The sequence below is a fragment of the Nansenia antarctica genome (assembly GCF_963989245.1).
Source record: "Nansenia antarctica genome assembly, chromosome: 8".
Lineage (NCBI taxonomy): Eukaryota > Metazoa > Chordata > Actinopteri > Argentiniformes > Microstomatidae > Nansenia > Nansenia antarctica.
The window spans coordinates 50,159,820-50,184,906 of NC_137678.1; the positions used below are offsets into that span (position 1 = coordinate 50,159,820).

At 46.9% G+C, this 25,087-nt stretch overlaps 3 protein-coding genes across 3 annotated transcripts; 1 reads left to right on the forward strand and 2 right to left on the reverse strand.

Annotated features, from left to right (window-relative positions):
* Positions 1-11,267: 11,267 nt before the first annotated feature.
* On the reverse strand, positions 11,268-14,737 carry LOC308163343 (peroxisome assembly protein 26-like). Its single transcript, XM_080537537.1, has 5 exons — positions 14,450-14,737; positions 13,854-13,994; positions 13,022-13,338; positions 12,512-12,652; positions 11,268-12,303 (listed from the first exon to the last, which is right to left on the reverse strand). The coding sequence occupies exons 1-5, from the start codon at positions 14,662-14,664 to the stop codon at positions 12,188-12,190; spliced, it is 930 nt and encodes a 309-aa protein (XP_080393663.1). The 5' UTR covers positions 14,665-14,737; the 3' UTR covers positions 11,268-12,187.
* Positions 14,738-14,885: 148 nt separating this feature from the next.
* On the forward strand, positions 14,886-17,285 carry llph (LLP homolog, long-term synaptic facilitation factor). Its single transcript, XM_080537538.1, has 3 exons — positions 14,886-14,990; positions 15,411-15,623; positions 16,078-17,285. The coding sequence occupies exons 2-3, from the start codon at positions 15,422-15,424 to the stop codon at positions 16,242-16,244; spliced, it is 369 nt and encodes a 122-aa protein (XP_080393664.1). The 5' UTR covers positions 14,886-14,990; positions 15,411-15,421; the 3' UTR covers positions 16,245-17,285.
* A 701-nt stretch (positions 17,286-17,986) lies between these two features.
* Positions 17,987-25,054, reverse strand: hcls1 (hematopoietic cell-specific Lyn substrate 1; the record flags this gene model as incomplete). The annotated part of the gene is made up of 14 exons (XM_080537691.1): positions 17,987-18,120; positions 18,530-18,604; positions 19,106-19,364; positions 19,979-20,173; positions 20,455-20,603; positions 20,722-20,791; positions 21,003-21,058; positions 21,341-21,451; positions 22,100-22,210; positions 22,685-22,739; positions 22,858-22,968; positions 23,725-23,854; positions 24,686-24,759; positions 24,971-25,054. The coding sequence occupies 14 exons, from the start codon at positions 25,052-25,054 to the stop codon at positions 17,987-17,989; spliced, it is 1,614 nt and encodes a 537-aa protein (XP_080393817.1).
* Between the last annotated feature and the right edge of the window lie 33 nt (positions 25,055-25,087).

The window sequence follows — 25,087 nt, forward strand, 5'->3', positions numbered from 1 at the left end:
GTGATTTACTATTAACAGTCGATGTTAAAGGCAGGTCTCCTAGACAGCATCACACAGTACACAGTAATGAGTTCACCTTGACGAGGCTGAATTCAGCTATGCTTGGTCGACTTTGTGACTGACAGGAGTAACTTCTCATTCATCTTCACTCTAACGCACAGACCACCTCCGTAGCTAGTGATACCAACCGAACATACATCAAGTCACGTACGCCAATCAAAACCACGCCCACTAATCTGGCGCTTGCACAATACTGAACAAATCTAAGACAGAACTTATACAATTACAATAACAATACATACACCTTCATGAAAACGTACATGAATAGTATGGAAAATAATTAAGGAAATAACAGGGGCAAAATAGGGCTGATTTGGGGAAACTAACTGGCTCTAAATTGTGGGCCTTCATAACAGCCGCCCCATGAAACCCTCGGTTTCATTTAACTATGGAAGGCACACTGGCTAGGCTGCTCTAGCAGCGTGAGGTATGAGGTGATAGTGTCCTTTGTAATTTGAGGGAGCTCAATCAGGCGTGCCACAGGTCGGGTGTAAGTGCGACCACCAACGTCCACGATGGCCGTCCGCACCCTTCCATCCGGACCCGGCAGGACCTTGGTCACTCTGCCTGTCTGCCAGGCGGCGCGTGGAAGGGACTGGTCGATCACCAGTACCACGGCACCTTCGGACAAGTTGTCTCTCTCCCTCGTCCACTTCTGCCTGACTTGCAGGGTCGGCAGGTAGTGCAGTATGAACTGCCTCCAAAACTGGTCCGCGAGCACCTGGCTGTGCCTCCACCATCTTCTTCCGGTGAGCTCTGCAGGGTCGTAGACTACCTGAGGCAGTGCAGAGTCTCGCCGCCCCATCAGCAAGAAGTTGGGCGTAATGGGATCCAGATCTGCTACATCACTGGAGGTATAGCCTAGGGGCCGGGAGTTCAAGATGCCCTCAATCTCTGCTAGTACAGTCTCGAGCACCTCATCGGTAGGCACCTTCTGTCCGAGAATGGTACGTAGGACGTTCTTTACTGAGCGAATCTCCCGCTCCCAGGCTCCCCCGAAGTGTGGAGCATTTGGGGGGTTGAACTCAAACTTCACTTGCTGGGAGGCGAGTCTGTCACGGGCCTCCTCAGTCATCGCAGCGTAGCTCGCCCTCAGCTCGGCCTCACCACCGACGAAGTTGGTGCCTCTGTCCGACCGGAGGGTCTTAGGGGTCCCTCGCCTGGAGGTGAACCTCTTGAAGGACATGAGGAAGCTGTCGCTTGTGAGCTGGTGCAGAACTTCAAGGTGCATTGCTCTCGTCGTCAGGCACGTGTAGATGATGCCCCACCGCTTTTCGGAGGCTCGCCGGTTTCGGACTAGGAGTGGCCCGAAACAGTCGACCCCAGTAGAGTGGAACGGAGCCTGTCTCAGTCGCAGCCGGTCCTCGGGCAGATCGGACATCATGGGCTGCGGCGGCGTGGCTCGCCACCTCTGGCAGTCCGAGCAGGACCTTTGATATCTCCGTACCGCCTCCCGTCCATGGAGTATCCAGAATCTCCGTCGTACCTCCGCGAAGACACGCTCTCCACCCGCGTGCTGCACTTTGTCATCATGGTGCTTGATGACCAATCTGGTGACCTGATGCTTAGTGGGAAGCACGATGGGATGCTTCGTGTCTAGGTCTAGATCTTGAGCGCGGCGCAGTCTGCCACCCACGCGAATGAGAACACCGTCGAGCTCTGGAGCTAAGCCGCGGAGTCTACTGTCCGAGGGGATCGGCTTCCCTTTCTCGAGACACTCCAGCTCTCGGGAGAAGGCATCCTGTTGGGCACTCTGCAGCACCAGGAGCTCCGCCGCGGTGTAATCTTCGGCGCTGAGTGTAGTATCTAGGGGTAGACCGGCCTTGGAGCAGAACATCCTCTTCTGCAGCTCTTCGAGCGTCTCACACTCCTCTCCCGGAGTAGTCTCAGGGTCTACGACCTGGGTGGCTCCGCAGAACAACGTCTTACGCAGCTCTTTGTCCTCTCTGTCTTCTGCTAACGCCGGCGTGGCTGGCCACTCTGACTCCCGCTCCTGTAGGAAGTCTGGTCCCGTGTGATACAGGTGGGGCTCAGCCAGATCCTGGAGAGTTGCCCCTCTCGTGATGACGTCAGCAGGGTTCCTCTTGGTGTCTACATAACGCCAGCAGTTCACCTCAGTCAACTCCAGAATCTCTGCGACTCGGGTGCCCACGAACACCTTATACCGACATGAGCTGGACTTCAACCACTGGAGGACGGTAGTTGAGTCTGACCACATGGTGACGCTCATCAGAGGTAGCTGGAGCTCGTCGAGCAGGAACCTTCCCAGTTGCGCGCCGTTCAGGGCAGCACACAGCTCCAGTCTTGGGATGGACTGTTGCTTTTTCGGCGCCACTCGGGAACGTGCCAGGACAAACGAGACGTGGACTTCACCTCCAAGCTCTGCCGCTCTGACGTATGCCACGGACCCGTACGCCATCTCCGAGGCGTCGCAGAATACATGTAGCGTGATGACACTCCTCTCTAGGTCCGTGGAGGGAGGGAAGTAGCTCCGCTGCAGCTTGATGTGCTGGAGAGTGGGAAGTTCCTGCTCCCAGGCCTTCCACTTCTCTTCTAGGTGACGAGGCAGAGGATCGTCCCATCCTCGTTCTTGGGCCCACAGCTCCCGGACAAGCACCTTGGCCATCGTCGTGAAGGGAGCGATATATCCCAGTGGGTCGTACTGGCTCGCTAGAGTGCTGTATATCGTTCTCATCGTGACGCGTTGGGGCTTGGCAGGCTTATTGCGATAGCGTAGAGTGTCGGTCTGGAACTGCCAGATAAGTCCGAGCGTCATCTCCTGAGCATCATCTGGTGAGTGAGAGACCCAAGCCTCGCTGCTGGTCGAGGTGGCCTCCTCCGGGAGGTCTCTGATGACTTGTGGGTCGTTGCTGGCCCACTGGCAGATCTCAAATCCACCCTCCTGGAGATGAGCACGCAGGTCCTGGACTAGCTGGCGGGCTTCCGTGGCTGTCTTCGAACTGTGGAGGCAGTTGTCCACGTAAAAGCTCTTATGGACGGCGTCAAACACTCCAGGAGGTGCCGTCTCCTGCGCGGCGTGAGTCTGTAGCGCATAGGTGGCGCAACAGGGGCTGCAGGTTGTCCCGAAGGGTAGCACCTCCCACTGGTAGATAGAGGGGTCGGGGTCGCTCGGGTCCTCTCTCCAGAGAAACCTCATGAGTGGCTTGTCTTCCTCCAACATCCTGACCTGGTGAAACATTCGCTTAATGTCACCACTGACTGCGATCGGCTGCTGACGGAATCGCACCAGAACTCCCAAGAGGGCTGGGGTCAAGGTTGGACCAGGGAGAAGATAGTGGTTGAGGTTGAGCTTCCCCACCTGGTAGCTACAGTTGAAGACCACTCGGTTCTTCCCGTTGTGGTGAACATTGTGATGCGGGAGGTACCAAGACTCGGCACTCTGGTTCGCCTCGGCTGGCTCAAGCTTCTTCACCAGACCGGACTCCGTCAGTTTCTTCATCTCCGTTCTGTAAGAAGCAGCAAGGACCTCGTCCTTCCTCATACGCTTCTCAGTGCTGGTCAGACACTGTAGGACGGTTCGAGGGGATACTCGAAACTCTGGCATGGGTTCTCTTCGGAGTAGTGGTGTGACGTATCTCTTCACGCCCTGGACTTCGATACGCACTGTCTTTGCTTTAAGGAGGTCTATGGCGTAGACGTCCTCCTTTGACCGTACGTAGAGCTTCTCATTCTTGTAGGGCGCAACGTCTAGCGTCCACAGCTTCTGGACGTTGTCTAGTAGCGCCGCATTCATGGAGTCCACACTGGTGTGAAGGCAGTTGATGGTCTGCACTTCTTCGGTTCGGACATGGAGGGATGACGTAGCTCTCCCGTCTCTATCTCTCCACTCGGTAGCGCCTTGGAGGGCCCACCCAAGCGCAGTCTTAACAGCCATCGGGCAGCCTCGTGGTCCTCTCAGCGGAGGACGGAGCGACACGATCAGTGCAGCGTTGTCCGAGCCGATGAGAAGGGTTGGCTCCGCTCCTTCTATCGGATGTAGGTCTACTCGCCGTAGGTGGGAATATCTTGCGCGTAATCTCTCCAGGGGGTAGTCGTAGCGGGAGAGCGCTAGCTGGTCTGCGGTGAAGACATTCTGAAGCCGATATCTGTCCGACGGCCGCCCCGCCGGGGAGATAGAGAAGTTGATTCTCGCCCCGGTGACCTCTTTAAGGTCGCGACGTATCGTGCGCAGAGTCAGCTTCTCCTCAGTCCCTTGGAGCCCCAACTGGCGCACTGCCTCCTGGAGAAGGATGGTCCGTTCCGACCCGTCGTCTAGAACGGCGTACGTGTCGTACACAGCGTTGTTGTGGTGAAGTCGGACCTTCACCACCTTCAGTAGGACCTTGGAGCCGCTGCTCTGGGTTGGGTCTAGATAGTAGACAGGTGTTTCCTCTTCCGGTGCGCTACCGGACCTAGGGCTTCTGGTGCCCTCCGTGGACCTGGCGAGGGAGACCTCGTGTAGGATGTTGAGGTGGACCTCCTCACAGCGGTTGCACTTTCTCCTCAAGGTGCAGTTCTTAGCCAGATGGTCGCGCCCACAGTTCCAGCACCTCTTGTTCTCCTCGAGCCACCTCTGCTTGGCCTCGGTACTCAGGTTGTTGAAGTCACTGCACTCATTGAACCAGTGCTCGCTGGTGCAGTACGGACATGGCGGTGGACCTCTCCGTCCCTTTTGAGGGGGTTGAGAGGAATCCTTTCCCTCAGGTCGGGCTTTCCTCTCTCTCCGAGGCTCCTCCTCCGTGTGCAGCACTCCTACTGGGCGTCCTCTGTTCGAGCTCGGCCTGTCCCAGCGGTCTCCCTTCTCCCTCTCCTTCTTCGGCTCAGCGTAACCCATGGCGTCTACGTTGGTGTCATGCACTTCCTCCAGTAGGAACTCCGCGAAGGCAGCCATGCTCAGACCCAACTTCCCGGGGTTACGAACGCGCTGCTGTCGCCGGAACCTCTCCTGCCGGAAGCGTGGGATCTTGCGGAGCAGCCGCTCTACGTTGGAGGTGCTGTTGATCTCGCTGGCGCCAGCTGGGCCCTGCGTCTTCAGCATTCCAACCAAGGTGTGCACGCGGAGCGCGAAGTCATCCAGCGCCCGTTCATCCTTGATGGGGGCCTGCTGTTCGAGGGCTTGCAGTTCAGCAAGGGCGTGGTTCCAGGGACGACCGTAGCGGGCATCCAAGTCGGCGAGCGCTCTGGTGTAAGGTGTCGGTGCGGAGGCATGGGCCAGAACCATGTTGTGGGCTCTGGGGTTCCTCACATGCTGAAGGAGAATCGCATATTTGTAGGACTCTGAGCAGGAGTCGTCCAAGAGCGTGTCTAGGCAGATGCGTAGTTCCACATACTGGCTCCTGTCCTCGTCCTTGAAGAAGGGGAACTTGGGTCCCTCCACCTGGGGAAACATCCTGTAGTGGATGATCGGGGCTGGAGTGACTGTCTGGGTGTCCGGCCTGCATGCCTTTTGGTTCACTGGAGGACCTAGGGGTGTGCTACGCTCTTGGGGAATGGCTCCCCTCCCGGGCAGCGACGCTGGCTCCCTCTGGGCCGCGTAGCGGTCGGGTCCCTGGTCCTCTTCCTTCAAGGTGGTCAGCTGGGCCTGTAGTTGGACAGTCATGGCGGGGGTCATGGAGCCATCGGCGGGGGGTTCAGGAGATGGCACTCGAGAGGGCCGTGCGGATGATGCTCTGGAGCTACGGGCCGACGGAGCTCTGCTGATGCACACGTCGCGCATGGTCTGCATCACTTCCTCCATCTTCTCCGCGTGCAGTTGCTCTCTCTCCATCTGGAGGCGGTCGCGCTCCATCTGGAGGCGTTCACGTTCTAGCGCCTCCTGGCGCTGCCTCTCCGCCGCGCGTTCCGCCCCCTCCATCTGGAGGCGCTCGCGCTCGAACTGGATGCGTTCCCTCTCTAACGCCTCCTGGCGCTGTCTCTCCGCCGCACGTTCCGCTCCTTCCATCTGGAGGCGTTCACGCTCGAACTGGAGGCGTTCCCGCTCTAACGCCATCTCGGCCTGTTGGCGCATACATTCTGACAGCGCGGCACTACTCCCTCTGGAGTGCATGCTATCCGCCCCAGAGGCAGAACTGCCCACGGAAACCCTGGACCGGGAGGAAGCCACTGAACGGCAGGAGCTAGGTCTCGAGCGCGCCGTACTGGGAGGCAGATCGTTAAGGCTGAGGCCCTCCCTCTTCCGCCCGCAGGCGCTGTCAGACCGGGCCTCTCCTTCCTGCTCTTCCGTTTCTACGGCAAAACCCTGCTGTTCTGCCATCTCATCCTCAGGCTGGTGCTCTTTGATGGCTGTCTCGGTGCTAGCCACCCGCGCGCCGGCGGACACCTCGGCCTCTCCGACCACTGTATCCCGTGGAGTGCGCTCCTCACTACCACTCAGTGAGCTTTCGAGCTCAAGCTCATACTCTTGTAACCTCTGAGGCAACCGCGGGACTCTCTGTGGTCGTGGCTCTGGCTCAGGGGGCGGAGAAGGGGGGGTAACTGTCTTGTCTGGTTGGCTGCGCTCAGCCATGCTATCACTACACAACCTATCCGGCTCGAAGGACCAATTGTAACCAGGGAGTAGCTAAAGGACTGTAGAATTTTAGGAAGGGCTGGTTATCTAACTAACTCTGAGCTAAATCGGCAGTGTAGGAGGATAGAGGCAGGGGGCGCCAGCAACCCTTTAGACTAGCATATCACAGTTATATATATATCATATATTATAATACAAGCTATAACTCAGTTAATCACACTATAAGACAATACTTAAACCCAATACTAGATTTGCTGTTAAACTAAACAATACAGACAACTAAACACACAGCAATGTATCAAATATAAACAAACACATTTATTTATACAAATTATATATACATCCCAATATACTCCCTCCCCGCCGGCCACACACACACTCACTCACTCACTCACACACAGTACCTGGCCTGAAAAGGCTTAGAGTCCCGGACTGAAAATGAGCGCGTTGAGGCCTGGTTGGAGCTCGTATGTGATTCGAGGAAGGCAGCAGATAAGGGGGGGGAGTGACGTTGCAATTTGAAGGGAAAGGGGCTTCTTCGTAGTAAACGACGAGGTGTGAATGGTTCAGGTCCGGTGGTCCACGGTCAGCTCCGGTGGTGTTAGCGGTCGGTCGCAATCCACCTCGGAGGCGACGGCTTTGTTTGGCTTTGGTCTCGCTATGCGCCAACGTTAGCAGCCGGCGGCTAGCAAGGCTGGCTAACGGTGACACAGCTAAACTGGGCTAGCGCTGTTAACTCACTAAACTCCGAACTCCCGCGGTGATGCGGGTAGCTAGTGATTTACTATTAACAGTCGATGTTAAAGGCAGGTCTCCTAGACAGCATCACACAGTACACAGTAATGAGTTCACCTTGACGAGGCTGAATTCAGCTATGCTTGGTCGACTTTGTGACTGACAGGAGTAACTTCTCATTCATCTTCACTCTAACGCACAGACCACCTCCGTAGCTAGTGATACCAACCGAACATACATCAAGTCACGTACGCCAATCAAAACCACGCCCACTAATCTGGCGCTTGCACAATACTGAACAAATCTAAGACAGAACTTATACAATTACAATAACAATACATACACCTTCATGAAAACGTACATGAATAGTATGGAAAATAATTAAGGAAATAACAGGGGCAAAATAGGGCTGATTTGGGGAAACTAACTGGCTCTAAATTGTGGGCCTTCATAACATATATATATATATATATATATATATTGTAAATCGATTTGCATGAAGGCTTCAGTTAAATGTAAAACTTTTTTAAAAATTATTAAATCAAGTATCAAACTGGCAACCTTCGGACTGCTAGCTGGCTACATTCATGTATATTTTGAAGTGAGGATTGCAGGCCAGGTTGGGAAGGTTGAAGGCCAGGTTTTCATCACTGTGTGGCCCATGCTTTGACCAGAGGTCCATTCTGATAATTCACCAGGAAGCAGGCCACGCTGAACAGCTGGTTGATGCTCCCAGTGACGGAAAGGGGGATGACTATCAAACAGTTTGTTCTCCTTCACCCTCCTGATGCACCTCTCCACATGGACCCTCAACCGTGCGATGGACTGCGTCTCTCGAATGTCTTCCTGGAGCATCTGGGTCCTCTGAGACAGATGACGGTACACTCTGGAGGGGACAAGGTCATCAATGATGACCCTGCTGGTCCCAGACACAACGGTGATAGTTCCACTCTCCTCTCTGGTTTCCCCTCTGGTCTAGGATCAGCCCACATAGAGCATATTGTATTAGCCAGTGATAGCTTGGCGGCTCTGGGGTCAGCCAGTTTTAACAGTAGTAAGTAATCAATATATCCCAGTAGTCTATAATGTTCCGGTGCGCGCCTCGCAGGACCGTAGGCTATTACGTGGTGTCAACATGCGCAATCTAATTAATAGACAGACATCATACCACACAACATCAATCAGTCACCCATTTCCCTACCCTTACCCCGGCAACTTTTAAAATGCGTAAAGGACTTGGTACAATTCACTGGAATATCCGTAGTTTGCGTAAAAATCTTGGTCACTTGGTTGTATTAATAGAACAAACTTCCCCTGATATTGTTGTGTTGGGTGAAACCTGGCTCAGGATGAATGTTGATAGCTCTGACGTGAATATTCAGGATTATAATCTCTTTAGAATGGATCGTTTGGGCAGGGGGGGTGGTATTGGTATGTTAAGTCACATATTTCAGTTTCCATTTTACATTGGACTGACGCCGGGCAGAGGAACAGGTGTTTGCCCTGTGACAAACGCGCAGATATCTCCGGTGTCCTGCTTTGATAGTCTAATGCAGCGGTTCCCAACCTTTTTGGACTCACGGCCCACTTTACAAATCTCTACAGTATTCGCGGCCCACCTAGTGCGCGAAGCGTGTAAAGAAAAGGTCTATAATGCATTGAAATGACATTAGTACAGTACAGGCCAAAAGTTTGGACACACCTTCTCATTCAATGCGTTTCCTTTATTTTCATGACTATTTGGTACATTGTAGATTCTCACTGAAGGCATCAAAACTATGAATGAACACATAGGAATTATGTATTTAACAATAAAGTGTGAAATAACTCTAAATATGTCTTATATTTTAGATTCCTCAAAGTAGCCACCCTTTGCTTTTTTGTTGTTAATAAAATATATAATAATAATATTTAATATAATATGTGTTAATAATAATATGTTATTATATATATATATATTTCATATTATTATTATATATTTTATTAACAACACATTTATTTTATTTTATTAACTACAAAAAAGCAAAGGGTGGCTACTTTGAGGAATCTAAAAAACAAGACATTTAGAGTTATTTCACACTTTTTTGTTAAGTACATCATTCCACATATGTTCATTCATAGTTTTGATGCCTTCAGTGAGAATCTACAATGTAAATAGTCATGAAAATAAAGGAAACACATTGAATGAGAAGGTGTGTCCAAACTTTTGGCCTGTACTGTACATCAGACATCAGACATTAGACATCAGACATGGATATATGTCAATGCGCGGCTTTCATGCACAAATCAGCTTGTAACGTTAGACACACAGCACATCGGCATAATAGCGTTTTGTTGTTGTTGTGCTTGTTATAAAGAAAATGTCTATAATGCATTTAAATGAATGATACAACCCATTAATAATATGACCTAATAACAACTGCTCGGATTAGATTGCGGGTGGAAATAGGTCAAAATGCGCATCATGTACAAGTCAGACGAACGTTTGATAGATAACTTTACATACTGTATGTGTACCATCATCCGCTGTCAAACGCCACAGGTAATAATTGATTTATGATTGTACATCTCTGAAATGCTCGACTGTCATGCAGCGTTGCGTTACTGTAACGTTAGACACAGCACCGACATAAAAGCGATATTTCGGTTATGCTTGTTATACATAAAAGGTCTATAATGCATTGTAATGACATTGAACTAAGATAATACGATGGTTATCATAATTTTTCAAGTCTTTAATTACAAGTAATTCCAGAAAAAGTAAATGACATTTCAGGCTCGCTTCCGTATTACGATTGCGAAAGAACATTTCTGTAGATGTTTCGCAATGCATGCCGGAAGGGAGTCTCATGGCTCCGAATCGAACGAGGGTCAAGATTTTCTCCGAACGGAGCCATGGAAAACCCTAACCCTAAACGAGTAATGAATTGGGACGCCACTATGGCTACACGTGAACGCGCAAAACGGAGCGAAGGGGTGAAAACGGAGCCGGAGTGGTGAATTGGGATTCACCCCTAGGATAGGGTAACCCTAACCCTTTTGTGACGCATACTGATTTGATTAGATTTTTATTTTTATTAGGAATTTACAATAGAATCATTGACACATCATGACACTAAGTAAAATGTCCAGAGGATAGCACTTGAAAGCATTATTTAAAACACTTATTTCCAAAGTGGTCCTCGATGGAAACATAAAATGAATAAAACAAAACTTCAATACAGCATAAAACATATAATGAATAAAACAAAACATCACACGTCCTAAAACAGCATACAAAAAGCGTAAGAACACAGCATAAAAAACAACACAATTTAAAACACAACATGGAAACATAAAGTGAAACAAAACAAACAAAAAAAAACAAACAAAAAGATGGCTTTGTTTTGGCTTTGCTTTATATGCAGAGGCAGATGGTTCCATAACGAAATCCCAGTATAGAAAAAGGAGCTTCTTGCTGTTTTACTTTTGACAAGAGGAACACTGCAGGACATATTACTTCCTCTTGTATTATAATCATGTATATTTCTCTCTATCTATGTTACAGTTCATATATTCAGGTTTGGGTTACGGTTATGAACTATATCAAACATATGGTTGAGTTTTAGTAGTTTTACTCGATCATCTACAGGTAACAGATCAACTTACTATTGTCATTCTATACTACATCATATTATGAATGTGTGTCAATGTGCTTTTGTATTAGAATAATATATCATACTATACTATATACTACATCATACTATCATACTAAGGAAAAAAATAATAAAGTGAAAAAAAAGAACATAGTATACTATGTTTATTATTGTTTTCCTTAGTATGATAGTATGATGTAGTATAGTATGATATATTATTATCATAAAAAAAAAAGTCATACTATCATACTAAGGAAAAAATAAAGTGAAAACAAATGGAAAAAAAAGAATATACTATAAGTCACACTTTTTTTTCATAGTTTGGCTGGTCCTGCGACTTATAGTCAGGTGCGACTTATATATCTAAATATATATAATTTCATCCTGACTGACATGAACCAAGGAGTAAACATTACTGTCTACAGCCGCGAGAGGGCGCTCTGGGCTTGTGACAACTATATGCTGCTCCTGTACCACTGAAGAAATTAACATTAACGGGTGCTTGGTGAACTTGCTTACAGGTAACTTGCTTGTTGGACTCGCTGGCTTGTTATGTTAATTTAGCCTATTCAGCCTCCCAGGTATGTTCTTTATGCTATTGTGTAGCTGAATAACTGTTAATGTGTTACGTTAACATACCGGACACCTATTCAGCCTGTTGTTCTGTGTTCTATTGTGTAGTTGAATAACTTGCCTTTCCAGATTAAATGTCTGTTCTTGGTCTTGGATTTTGTGAAATACATTTCTAAATAAATGCGACTTATAGTCCAGTGCGACTTATATTCGTTTTTTCCCTCTTCATGACGCATTTTTGACTGATGCGACTTATAGTCCGGAAAATACTTAGTATAGTTTCATTTGTTTTCACTTTAGTTTTTCCTTAGTATGATAGTATATAGTATAATATATTATCATGTTATCATTATTAATATTATGATTATTGTTGTAATTAAATAATAACTCGCTAATAAAGATCATCTTGTAACAATTTTCATAAAAGGCCAATCATATCACCCAATTCTAATCATCTGACATCGCTCGCACACACACACGCACACACACTGTGTGTGAAACACTGTAAAAATGACCGATTAATTCTCATCTTTGCCTCTCATTATCTTCACATTCTGCCTTAACAGTTATTTAAGTAGCCTGTTGCTGCCAATGATTACAGGGTCAATGATGAGGAATGTACTTCAAGTGTCAACCAGTTGATACAATAATGCTCCCAGCACCAGGGGAAATGGTTTTATAGTCCTCCGATCTGAGTGCTGCTGGTCCGATAGTAAGGCGCAAACATGGCGTCCCACATCTGCCTCAGCATTTGCAGCAGTCTTGATATCCAGGGGAAAGCAGAAGGCAGGGCTGTGGAGGAGATGTCACATGGAAGGTACACGTCATAACACTGCAGTTCTTAAATACCAATCTTTAGTTAGATTACACTATGGCACTGCTGATATCGGTCACGCAATCAACAGGAAGAAGAAAAAAGAGACTCTCTTATACAGTACTTGAAAATGGATGTATGATGATCTAACCACATTGTCTGAGTAGTAACACAACCACTGTTTACCTGGATCCATCCGGACAAAGAGCATGTAGAGAAGGAGCACAGCCAGAAGGATTTTTCGAAGAGGGAACGCCCCTGCACTGGCTACTGAGAGACCCCTGTACAACAGCCTCAGCGTGGCTTCAAGCTTCTGAATCGCCGTAGCTTCAAGACACAAAACACACACAGACACACAGACACACAGTCAAACTGACAGTACACTGTGCAGTACATGATAAAACCTTAAAATATAGGGCCCAGAGTTTTCGTTGGCGAGGCCATGAAATGACAGTATACATTTTCTAATTTCAAAAGTAATGTGAGATTTAGTTTTTTTTTTCTCCACAACAACAACCTAACTTGTTTTTCTTCTTTCTCTAGTACTGTGACTACCGATGGCACTTATCAAAGGTTTTTCTTACAATGACTGATTGTATAGTTGATTCACTTACTCAGACAAATATACTTATTGTAAGTCGCTTTGAATAAAAGCGTTTTGCTAAATGACTTCAATGTAAATTATAATGATTGCACCTCGAGGTGTGGCAAGTCCAGTGGTCACCGCAGGGCAAGGGCTTGGAGGTCGTCCTTCACTGAGCAGCCTCTCGTTATTCTCCACAATATCCAGCGCTGCTTGTCTCTGGTCCTCAGTGAATGCAACACTTCCCACCTCACCAAAAACCAACTCCCGTGCCTCTGCCATTTGACCTAGAGGCATAAGGACGTGCAACAGGTACAGCTCTGCTACTGTCCTGTACCCTGCCAACCTCCCATTGGACTGGCTGTGCAGCCAAATACTGCCTGCCTCCTGCATCATCGCCTGCTGGCCCACTTTGGTGTAGAGGAGGATGCTGCCAAAAAGAGAGAATGACATCACTCATTCTAGAATCAGAATTGCTTTCATTACATCCAATGTACAGGTACACAAGAGTAAAACTCTTAGGCTTAAGTTCTTCGACATTGGCATTGCAGCAGGATACCACATCAACAATAATAGAATGAAGTAAAACAAGTAAGGCAAATATTATAGATTTTTTAAAAAGTACAATAAAAGGTAATAAGTTAATAAAGTGATGGTAGTCGTACTACAGCGGGACCAGTCGTACTGCAGTAGAACAGAAAATGCTGTGCAGGTTACAGTGAGGTGAAATGCAAAATCATACAATATGCGATATAGTACAGTTATGATACAGTAGAGTCAGTTCAAGTAGTAGTCAGATAGTGTTCAAGTAATCAGGTAGTGTGCAGGTAGTCATAATGTCAAGAATATTAAACAACAATCGCTATCTGCAGTAGCCTATGTGGCATATCACAGTTCGGTCAGAGCAATGAGAACCTGATAGTATTTCTGAACAATGTTCCTCACCACATCTGCATTATCTTGGCAGGCATCTTCTCCGGGTACACATAATGCTGAAGAAGCCATGCCAAAACACCACGCCACTGGTTGAGTTCAGCCAATGCTTGAATCCCCAAAATGCATAGTGCTGCCTTAAACTCTCCATACCTGCAATATAAATCGAAAACAGTTCAGGAGAATGGGCTAGTCAGTTGGACGGCAATGAATACAATTCAGTGCGGAGTTAAAATGGCATTTCAGGTCACTGCACAACTCACATCAATTAGCTACTGTGCCTAGAGTCATACACTGACAGCCTCTTAAGTCTGACGTCAAACGTGACGTTTAGCCATTTTCGGGTCCAAATCAGAAATTCCCCGCACCAGAGTACCAGTGTACTACAGCGGTAGAATGACAGTTCAATCGTTTTTTAGACTCTGATCTATTCATACAACAAGGGACACAGCACTCTCCCGTTTTCTCCATATTGTCAGGGTATTTGAGCCTCGGAAAAGCGCTATACAAATATAATGAATTATTATAATTACTGAGGCATTTCGAAGACAGCGCCTCAGCCAACGTTGGACCCGGAAACACGTCACGACTTAACAAGCGGCACCAACCTGATGTCCTCTGGTTCCACGTTGTTGCAAAGACTCTCCAAACCTTTCTCACACGTGTCGAAAGATGCTCGGAAGTCTTTGTGAACCATTAACTGTTCAGCAGACGAGTCCAACAAGCTGAGGGTCGCTGCTAAGCTGGGGCTCAGCGGGGGGCTCTGGCGGACCGACCCAGAGCTGCGGACCTGGGCCAGAGAGGCTGGCGAGTTACTCCTCATCACTTCTTCGTTTGGCTGCTGGGATGAACAATGATCCAAGACACACCACCGACTGTTCACGATTTGCAATTAAAATGTGTCGTCAAGCGCCCAAGCAAGTGAATAAACAGTGCAAATGGAAAAGGAATGGAGCCATGTTTACATGTTCAGTCTTCGACGCGTTCCCTGTCATCTGTAATGAGAACCAATCACTAGCGAGGTTTCAGGAACTTCCAAGGCAGCCAATCAGCTGCGTTCTTCTTCACATGTGAATAGTTCAGGTCCTCCAGTCCACGACACGTGTGTACACGACACTAGCTGCGAGAACGGAAGACAGACACATTTATGTAAGTTGACAGCTTCATATTTTATTAAATTGTATTAAGTATTGACTTTGTTTATTACAGTAAATCAAGTAAACGACAGTCACGCATTTAGATGTATGTCGGATAGTTATTTGGCGATTAGCTTACTAGTTGTAGGTGGCTAGCTATAGCCACGTCGAAGCAAGTGCTAGCGAGCTAAACTAAACTCAAATCGCAGGATTTGGTGAACCTTAGTTCACTTCTGCTTCTACGGTACTATGATTTGATAAAACGATGTATATGATTATGTATGAATAATAGCTAAGGACATAGTCGTTATTGGATTATCGGGGTTGGTGTAGTTTTTGGGGTCCTTTACCTAATGCTATCTAGCTATAGAGATTGTTTACAATACAGATCTGTATTCAATCCTAATCTTTACACGTGTTTTATGTTTTTCAGAAATACTCAAAATGGCCAAAAGTCTGCGAAGTAAATGGAAGAGGAAGATGCGCGCAGAGAAGAGGAAGAAGAATGCGCCCAGGGAACTCGCTCGGCTGAAGAAAGCTTTGGGACACGACGGCAAAGGAGACATCAGCATGGCCGACATGCAGGAGATCGCCACGGTGGTGCCAGCTGACAAGATGAAAGAGAAGCAAGTGGAGGGAGCTGATGGTGAGAGCAGTATACACATGCACAATGTTACAGGACTGAAATATCTGTGCTTTATATCAATTGCAGGACCACGGGGCAACGTCTTCAACTCTTTATTGTATCTCTTTTTGACCGTCCCTCTATCTGATCAGTAAAACCAACTGTCACTCTGTTACCATGGCAACTCAGGTGTCCATCCAGGACCTCCTGCTAGGCATTGTTATTAAGATGTCCCAACCTGTGCCTGTCATAAAATGTAACTTAAAAGGATATCGGTAATTAAACATATTCATATGTCATGAATATTACAAGGACATCAAACTATAATGCCTGTCTTTCACATTGTTGTTTTTGATGTATGTAGATCCACTGGTTTTGATGTATGTAGATGCAGTCACTCCTTAACGTAGATCCACTGGTTTTATTGTTTCATGTGTTTGTTTTGTTCTGACATCCTTTTGTTTTTGTTCCTCAGATGGGAAGATGGACATGGACGCCAAGCGCCATAAGAAAACTCTACTGGATGAACATGGACAATATCCAACATGGATGAGCCAACGGCAGGCCAAGAAACTGAAAGGCAAGCGCTTGACAAAGGGAAAGGGAGGTGCAGGAAAGACCAAGAAGGGCCTGGCCTGGTAGGGGGGGGTCAGTGGACTTTTGCTTGGACTAAAGAACCCCCCGTGAAACCCAGGAGCCTGGCGTCATGCATATGAGCATAATAATCGTGGACTCCTCGCCTTGTGTTGGAGTTGAATGGTAAACATTTTGAATTAACGGCAAAGAGTCGCTTATAATTCTGTAGTACCAATCGCCTAAACAGTCATTCATTGCATGAGAAGATGTGTGAACGGGAGATTGCTGTTTTCCAGGTATATGTTGATTATCATCCTCATTATTGGTGCCAGCTGTATGTTTAAGATTGTTAATTTACAGGAAGTTGTATGTTTTATGAAGCAATATGATTTCACAAACGACCGCGCAGCATCACTGAACATAATTCATAGGGATGCTCCGATCTGGATTTTTGGGGCCGATACCGATCACCGATTTTTTTCCTCAAGATCAACCGATACCGATACCGATTTTAAAAAAAAATACATAACTGTAGGCCTACTGACTGGATAGCCTACATATTTTTTGCTTTTTAGACAAAAGTTTTGATCCATTAGGCACCAAGCAAACGCAGACCCATTTTTATGGCATAGTAAAAGTCTGGCCTATCACCCAGTTAGGGCCTGAAGCCCAAGTCAGTCGATATGGCTGTATAAAAGACATCATAAACGTGGCCTTCATGGTTTACATACTGTTACGTCCTCCTATGTTTTCTGTTCAGTTATCTGTCTTCCCCAGGGGGGGAAAAAAACAAACAAAAAAACAAACAAACAAAAAAAAAATCGTTTTTTGCGATCGGCCATTTTTGCCGATCACCGATCGAGTCATTTGGAGTGAAATCGGCCGATTTAAATCGGAAATCGGAGCATCCCTAATAATTCACTGATAGCGCACGTGTATACAGAACATAAGATTCATGTTTAAGTTGTCACCAACACTCAACATTGTTAACTGTCACTCGCTCCATAATTGTATGATTTGCTATCCTTCTTTCTCTGGTCCTACACAGGCACCATTAAATAATTGGGACATGTTATAACTGTATGTAATCTACAAACTGTCACACTTGAGTGGATAAAGCTCTTTCTTAAACGTTGTGTTTTAAAGTGTTTTTATTGATTACATACAGTTGATTCTAGAAATAACCTGCTATTTTTAAACTGCAGTATCGGACACTTACCAACATTTGAAAAAGTCATTTATGGTATACAATTTTTATATTCATAATACTGACAATAGCACATTACTTCAATAATTACTTCAAACATATGTTAATTACTTGCATAATCCACTGAGATGCAAGTAAATCAGGAAATATCACTGGACCAGTCAGCAATTATGTTTTAGTTTTTTTCTTAACATGTTTTTAAGGGTATTTCTGCTTTATTTGGATAGAGACAGTAGATATTGACAGGGAGGATGAGTGAGAAAGGCGGAGATGACATGCAGGATATATCAATGGCTGGAATTGAACCAGGGACATCATGAATATGCAATATGTGCATTAGTGTGCTACGTCACTAAGTGCTAGAGCATTCATGTTTTCTAAAGGAAGCACAGCTTCTCTCCCTGACATACGCAGAGCCATAACGGCACAGATTGGAATTTAATCCGATTATCAGACTATACAGACAAACTATTGCTGCACATCAAACTACATCTGTAAGATTTCATCAATATGCTTTTGTTCCAAACCCCATGTGAAGGCGAGGCTCAAGGGACCTAGATATGTAATGTGTTGCAGGCAACATATTCATCTCCAACACTGCTCACTGGATCTGCACAAAGGAGGAAGGGAAGAGGCCGAAGCGTCCGTGACATTCTCCCCTCCACCAACCCTCGTCCACCATCTCAATGTTTGTGATGACATCATTGGGATTGAAGGAGATCTCGTCGTCTGCCTCTACATGTGTCAAAAAACAAAACAAAAGATCGATCATTTTCTCTTCAGAAGTTGAGTTGAGTTATTGACTGCCATATTGTGTTACAGTGGAGGATACGGCAGTATGTCAAAAATAATCAATGTTTTACCCTAAATTGTAAGAGTTAAGTGAAGAAAATAGACGAGAAACTGAGATATTAGCCTTTTCTCAGTTATTAGGAACAAGACTCCGACATGAGTCCTCTCCTATGTCCTCTACTCGCTTCAACCTCAAAACGTCATTGGATTGGAGCAGGATATGTAAGGGGAGGAACCTAGATCTTCTCCAATGAGTTTTCGGTAGGACTCAAGTGGAGGATGTAGGAGAGCGCGCGGCGAGTCGTGTTCCTGTTCATAAACAGCCGTTGTAAATCGACACAGTGCTACATACCTCCCTGGTAGTCATAAATGGCCACCGCAGTCTGACCACCCGACAGGTCTTCATAATCGTTATCCCCATCCACAGCTGTGTAGAGGGGAACACAGGTACTGCATGTCAGTCTGGTTATGACAAGACAATTATGCATTTGCATTTTTGGCATTTAGCAGACGCCTTATTCCAAAGCGACTTACAATCAATACATTTGAATACTAAGCAAGTGAATCATCAATCCACCAGTCATAGCAGGAAGAGTAATCCAGCTCAGGCCCGGGGCCATTGATAGAAGGAAAAACCTTCTTCTATCACCTTCTTCTAAAACTAGGTTTTTTTAATAAAAAAAAATATTTAGACACTGGAGAAACAGAGAAACAGTACAAGGGGGCAATAGAAGTGTTTAGGGACACAGTAGAGGGGAGAAGCGGGTGTCTTCAGAAGACGCAGTGAAAGGACATTCCCTGACCGGGAATCAAACCCGGGCCACAGTGGTGAGAGCACCAAATCCTAACCACTAGACCACCAGGATTATGACAGACAATGATGCATTACACAACCCTCTGTATCCCACAGCATGTGGTATACACTGACCTGAGTAAACGTCTTGTTCTGGTACTTGTAGGCTTGCGATGTCTTCATACTCTGCTTCATCCTCCTGCTCCAGCTCTGGTTCTGGGCGGTGGGGAGACTCCAGCGGGGAGACTGCTCTTGCGATGTCTTCATACTCTCCCTCATCCTCCTGCTCCAGCTCTGGTTCTGGGTCTGGGCGGTGGGGAGACTCCACCACCCCGAAGTCCTCTGAGCGCGGGGGCAGACACGGGGGCTCGTCGTAGTCTGGCTCCACCTCTTCCTTTGATTGGTTGATATGTTCATTTCAAATATGTGCAAAAAAGATAAAGCAGCAATAATTAATATAACGGAAAACAACCCCCCCCCCAAAAAAGAATAATACACATATTCGAAAAGGAGTGGGAAGAAGTACAGCTTATTAAATCCCACTCCTCCATCATAAATCATAAAGATGCTTCCTGTTCAACCCAAAATACAAATATCGTATTTACATACTTAATTCCATTTAAAAAAAAGAATAAATATTTAGGAACCCAAATGATAAATGCTAATAAATAAACAATAACCCCTGTAAACACCATGTGATTATCAACCCCCCCACCTCCCCCTATCATCCCTGTACATTATGAAGACCATGTTTCTATACCTTATTTTAAACTGGATTAAGTTTGGACATTGCTTTAACTCCACATTCAAACTGTTAAACCATAGCTTCACTCCACAGATTGATATACAAAACCCTTCTGAGACCATGGTGAAAGAAAAACAGAGAGGCTGTGAATTGGACCATAATGACTGACTGTCTGGACCATTGTGGTGAAGGAGGAATGACCGTTCTTTTTTTTAACATGATTCACACCATGATTCACGTTGAACTTTATTGGTGGAACTTACCTGTATTTCTGGCTCAGGTTCGTCTCTTGGTATCTCAGGCAGCGGCCTGGCTGTCTCAGGCGCCTCCCTGGGCGTCTCAGGCAGTGCCCTGGGCAGCTGTGGTGGGGTCCTCTTGGTCTCTGGGACAGGCGGAGGAGGGCCCTGCTCTTCCTCCTCCCTGCTGTTCTCTTCTTCTTCCTCCCTGTCATTCTGTTCCTGTTCCCAAAGAGGGATGTTTAGCTGTGTGTGTGTGTGTGTGTGTGTGTGTGTGTGTGTATGAGTGTGTGTGTGTATGTGTGTGTGTATGCGTGTGTGTATGTGTGTCTATGCATGTGAGTGTGTGTGTGTGTGTGTTGTGTATGTGTGTGTGTGTGTGTGTGTGTGTGTGTGTGTGTGTGTGTGCGTGTATGCGTGTGTGTGTGTGTGTATGCCTGCGTGCATGTGTGTATGTGACATTAGTGTGTATGTGTGACATCAGTGTGTAGGTGTGATGTTACCTGCTGTCTGCGTCGGGCCGCCTCCTGCTCCCTCTTCTCCCGGGCCTGTCTCCGGGTCCTCTCCTCCTCAGCTCGCTTCTTGTTCTCCTCGTCTGACGCCAGGGCCATGTTCTCAAAGCGGGCCTTCAGGTTCCCAGCACCTGCACTTGCTGCACAGACCCGCAGGATAAACATGAACGACACTGAAATTCCCTATTTCAAGGTTTGGCTATAGGTTTGGCCATAAGCCCATTTTTAAGAGGACATGGGAAGAGAATGGGAACTTACAGGCCTCCAATGGCTGCGTCTTCTCATAGGCTGAGGTAGGGGATTCCATGTCTGTGAAGGCCATTGCACTCTATCCATTTTCAAAGGCAATGAAGGTATATTATGGTAAAGGATTAATAGCCTAGCAGTGTTTATAGAGATCAGTGTCATAATAGGTCAGGGACAGTGGAGGCAGGCATTCCATGCATTACAATGAGCCTGTCCTCCCATTTCTGCCTCCCTTGGTCAGGGGATATAATACTGTTACCATGTATTTATAAATATTATTTGGAGGGACTCACCTTATCCATGCGGTCAGCCTGGACTCCATAGCGCCCCCCAAAGCCCTTGGCATAATCTGCACGTAAAGGCCAAAGGGTAAATGGACATTCACACACCAATGGCGGCAAGCTAACATGCAAGGCGCCGGCCCGCTCACTGGGAGCAATTTGGGGTTCAGTGTCTTGCCCAAGGTCACTTCGACATGTGGCCAGTCGGGGCTCGAACCGCCGATCTGCCAACCTTGCGATCATTAGATGCCGACTCTACCTCCTGCACCACAGCCGTAAAGGGTGGTTTTCCAGGGTCATTGACATCATTGTTGAAGGGGTTAACAGGGATTACAACTTGAGTAACTCACCTTTCTGAGATTGGTGTTTCTCGGTCTCTCCCTTATAGTCGTAGCCCACGGCAGCCTTGTCTACTTTCTCCTTCTCAACCCCGAACTTCCCGCCAAATCCCTTTGAATAGTCTGGTAAGAGTAAGTAAGTAAGTAAGTAAGTAAAGCTTTATTTATAGAGCACCTTTCATACAAGAAATGCAGCTCAAAGTGCTTTACAACAGGATAAAAACATATACAAGCATAAAATGAATATAAAAGCAGGGGAAGTATATAAAACAAAAAGAAGGTACAAATAACATACACTAAAAGAAGAGAAACAAATGTAAGAAATAAAAATCTTAATCTGCCTTGAAAATATTTAAGATATGTAAGACTTGACTTCATGGAAAGTCCCTTGCCTTGAAAATATTTATGATATTTAAGACTTGACTTTATGAAAATATTTAAGACTTGACTTTCTGGTACTAACGTTATCCCCTCCCTCAGTCCCTTGCCTTGAAAATATTTAAGAGAAATATTTAAGACTTGACTTTATGGATAAGAGTCCCTTGCCAAGAGAGTGAACATGTAACATGACAGAGAGATGGAGGTCTCCCATGCTGAGTACAGTAACACTGCAGAACAAGTCTGCACTGCAGCAGTTCGATCAGAAAGGGGAGAAAATACACACAAGGAAGATGAACTCGGCACGCACACGCACACGCACACACGCACACACACACACACACACACACACACACACACACACACACACACACACACACAGACTCGTCTGACCTTTCTGAGACTGGTGTTTCTCTGTCTCTCCCTTATAGTCGTAACCCAGGGCAGCCTTGTCCACTTTCTCTCTCTCCACCCCGTACTTCCCGCCAAATCCCTTGGAGTAATCTGAAAGACACGAGCAGGGTGAGACAGATATCTGGAGTGGACCTGGGGAGGCCGGCGGAGGTAGACATCCGGGGACGGGCTCATTGTAATTCATGGTAGGATGTGAAGTGAAGTGAAGTGAAGTTAAACTTTATTTATATAGAGCCTTTCGTACATGAATGCAACTCAAAGCGCTTTACAATAGAAAACGAAGAAACAGTGCAAAACTCCAGCAGAAAGCAGACACAAGACAAGACAACGGTGGGAGGGGTATACAAAAAGAGGGGGAGATGAGGGGGAGGGGACACGAGACAACAGTAGGGGAGGGGTGGGGGAAGGGAGGGGAGGGAGGGGTTAGAGAGAGAGAGAGAGAGAGAGAGAGAGAGAGAGAGAGAGAGAGAGAGAGAGAGAGAGAGAAAAATGTGACCGCCTACGATGAGAGATAGGAGAGAGAGTGCAGAAAAGTGTATGGAGATTCCTGTCTGAGAGCAATACCTTTCTGAGACGTGTGTTGTTCCACCTCCCCTTTGTATTCAAAGCCCATGGCAGACTGCAGGAAGGGATGAACACATCATCTCAGGACTACAAACTCACCCTTTTCATAATACATCATTTTCCTTTGTATTTGATCCCTTCCGTAAATTGCTCGAAACATGTTCTAGTCTCACCTTATCCACGCGGTCTTTCTGTACGCCATATTTCCCCCCGAACCCCCGTGCTCCATCTTTCTGAGACGAGTGCTGCTCCACCTGCGCCACATAGCCATGCCCCACTGCCCCCTGGGGAAGGACAGACACAAACACAGTACATGAACACTAGAAAAAAACCTTTTGTCATCGCACAACCATCCTGAGGCGTGGATGGAGCCAGCTCTCACCTCTAGACTACCTGCCGCCCCTACCACCAACCCTGGTCTGGGAAAGCTGCAGACGGGCGTCTTACAGCCATTTGTTCCCACCAAGCACTAACACACCTGATTAAACTTATCAACGTCCAGACGAACAGTGAATAAGAATCAGGCGTTTAAGCAAGATTCTACAATAGCGTGTTTGGATACTGGATCCTGATTGGCTAGCAACAGTGGTAAATATCCCAATAACCTTCAGTTCAGACCGCATTTCCAGTATCAATGCGCCTCCCAATGCAATCGTTGATCTTGTTTATGGGACTGTATTCTGTGGCGGAAGGATATATGTATTCTGAAACGATTAATGATTGTAAATAAATGAATTTAATGTTAAAACTGTGTATTTATTTTTTATATTATGTGGTGGCTGTTGTAGAAAAGCAATTTACCATTCGAGGGCGGGGGTAGTGGACTCATTTAAACTGTACCAGTGGTAAATGAGTCCACAACCCCCTTCCTCTTATGGCAAATTGCTTCCGACTAGAACTAATGCCTGCTAATGCCCTGTGATCTTGGTTCGGCGACTGCTATGAATGATAAGCTTTGCTAGTTGTGTTACAGTAAGTGAAAGAGGAACATTGCATTATCAACAGTAGTAAAGTCGACTAGATTTGTGTTGGAACCCAACCTTGTCCATTCGGTCTTTCTCAACCCCAAACTTCCCTCCGTAACCGTAGGAGGCCTTAGGAGCCTGCTCCAGCTCCTTCCTCTTCAGGCCCTCATGTTCCTGAGACACCTTCTCTCTGAGCGCTGCTACACTGGAGAGGGGAGGCAGGGATCACACACATAAACACACATTCACACACACACACACACACACACACACACACACACACACACACACACAGACACAGACATGTTCCTGAGACACCTTCTCTCTGAGCGCTGCTACACTGGAGACGGGAGGCAAGGATCACACACATAAACACACATTCACACACACACACACACACACACACACACACACACACACACACTCACACACACACACACAGACACAGACACAGACACAGACACAGACACACAGACACAGACACAGACACAGACACAGACACACAGACACACAGACACACAGAGACAGACACAGACACAGAGACACAGAGACACAGACACCCACCCCCCCACACCCACACCCACACCCACACCCACACCCACACCCAGACACAGACACAGACAGACACACAGAGACAGAGACAGAGACAGACACAGACACAGACACACAGAGACACAGACACCCACCCACACACACACACACACACACCCACACCCACACCCACACACACACACACACACCCACACCCACACCCACACCCACACCCAGACCCAGACACAGACACACAGACACACACACACACACACACACACACACACACACACATTGACAGTCACCATCCCATATTAGGTAAAACTCACAGCATGACTGCCTGCACTTCCTCTTCCTGTTTCTACAGAGCTCAAGCCCCATACTCCCTCCGCACCACTTTCATTACCAGTAGGGCTGCCTCAGTGTTCCTTGGTTCTCAGACACACACACACACACACACACACACACACACACAGAGTACACATAATTGCCTCTCATTGATTACCTGATGTGTTCTGTACGACCTGAGCCCTCAATGGTCTTGGAACCCCATCTCTGTTCCTGCTCTGACACGTCATTCTGAAACAGAATCCCCCAATACACACTTTAAAGACCAATGTGTCATTGGAAACAAACAAAAGGAAGAATGTTGCCTACTGTAGTTTATGGCAAGAATACAGAATACAGAATACAAAACATCCAATCCTCAGTCAACAGGAAAGTGTTCCTCAGTGGATAATAAGGTCCATAAGGGGCCCCTCCCTCGCTTCCTCAATCCCCAGCAGCTCACCTCAAAGTCGGGGTCAGTCTCCCAGTCATCCCCCTCCGCCGCCACCTTCATGTTCACATCGTGTCCCACAACTGATTTCCACATCTGGCAGAAGAGAGAGAAACAGACGCAGTATCA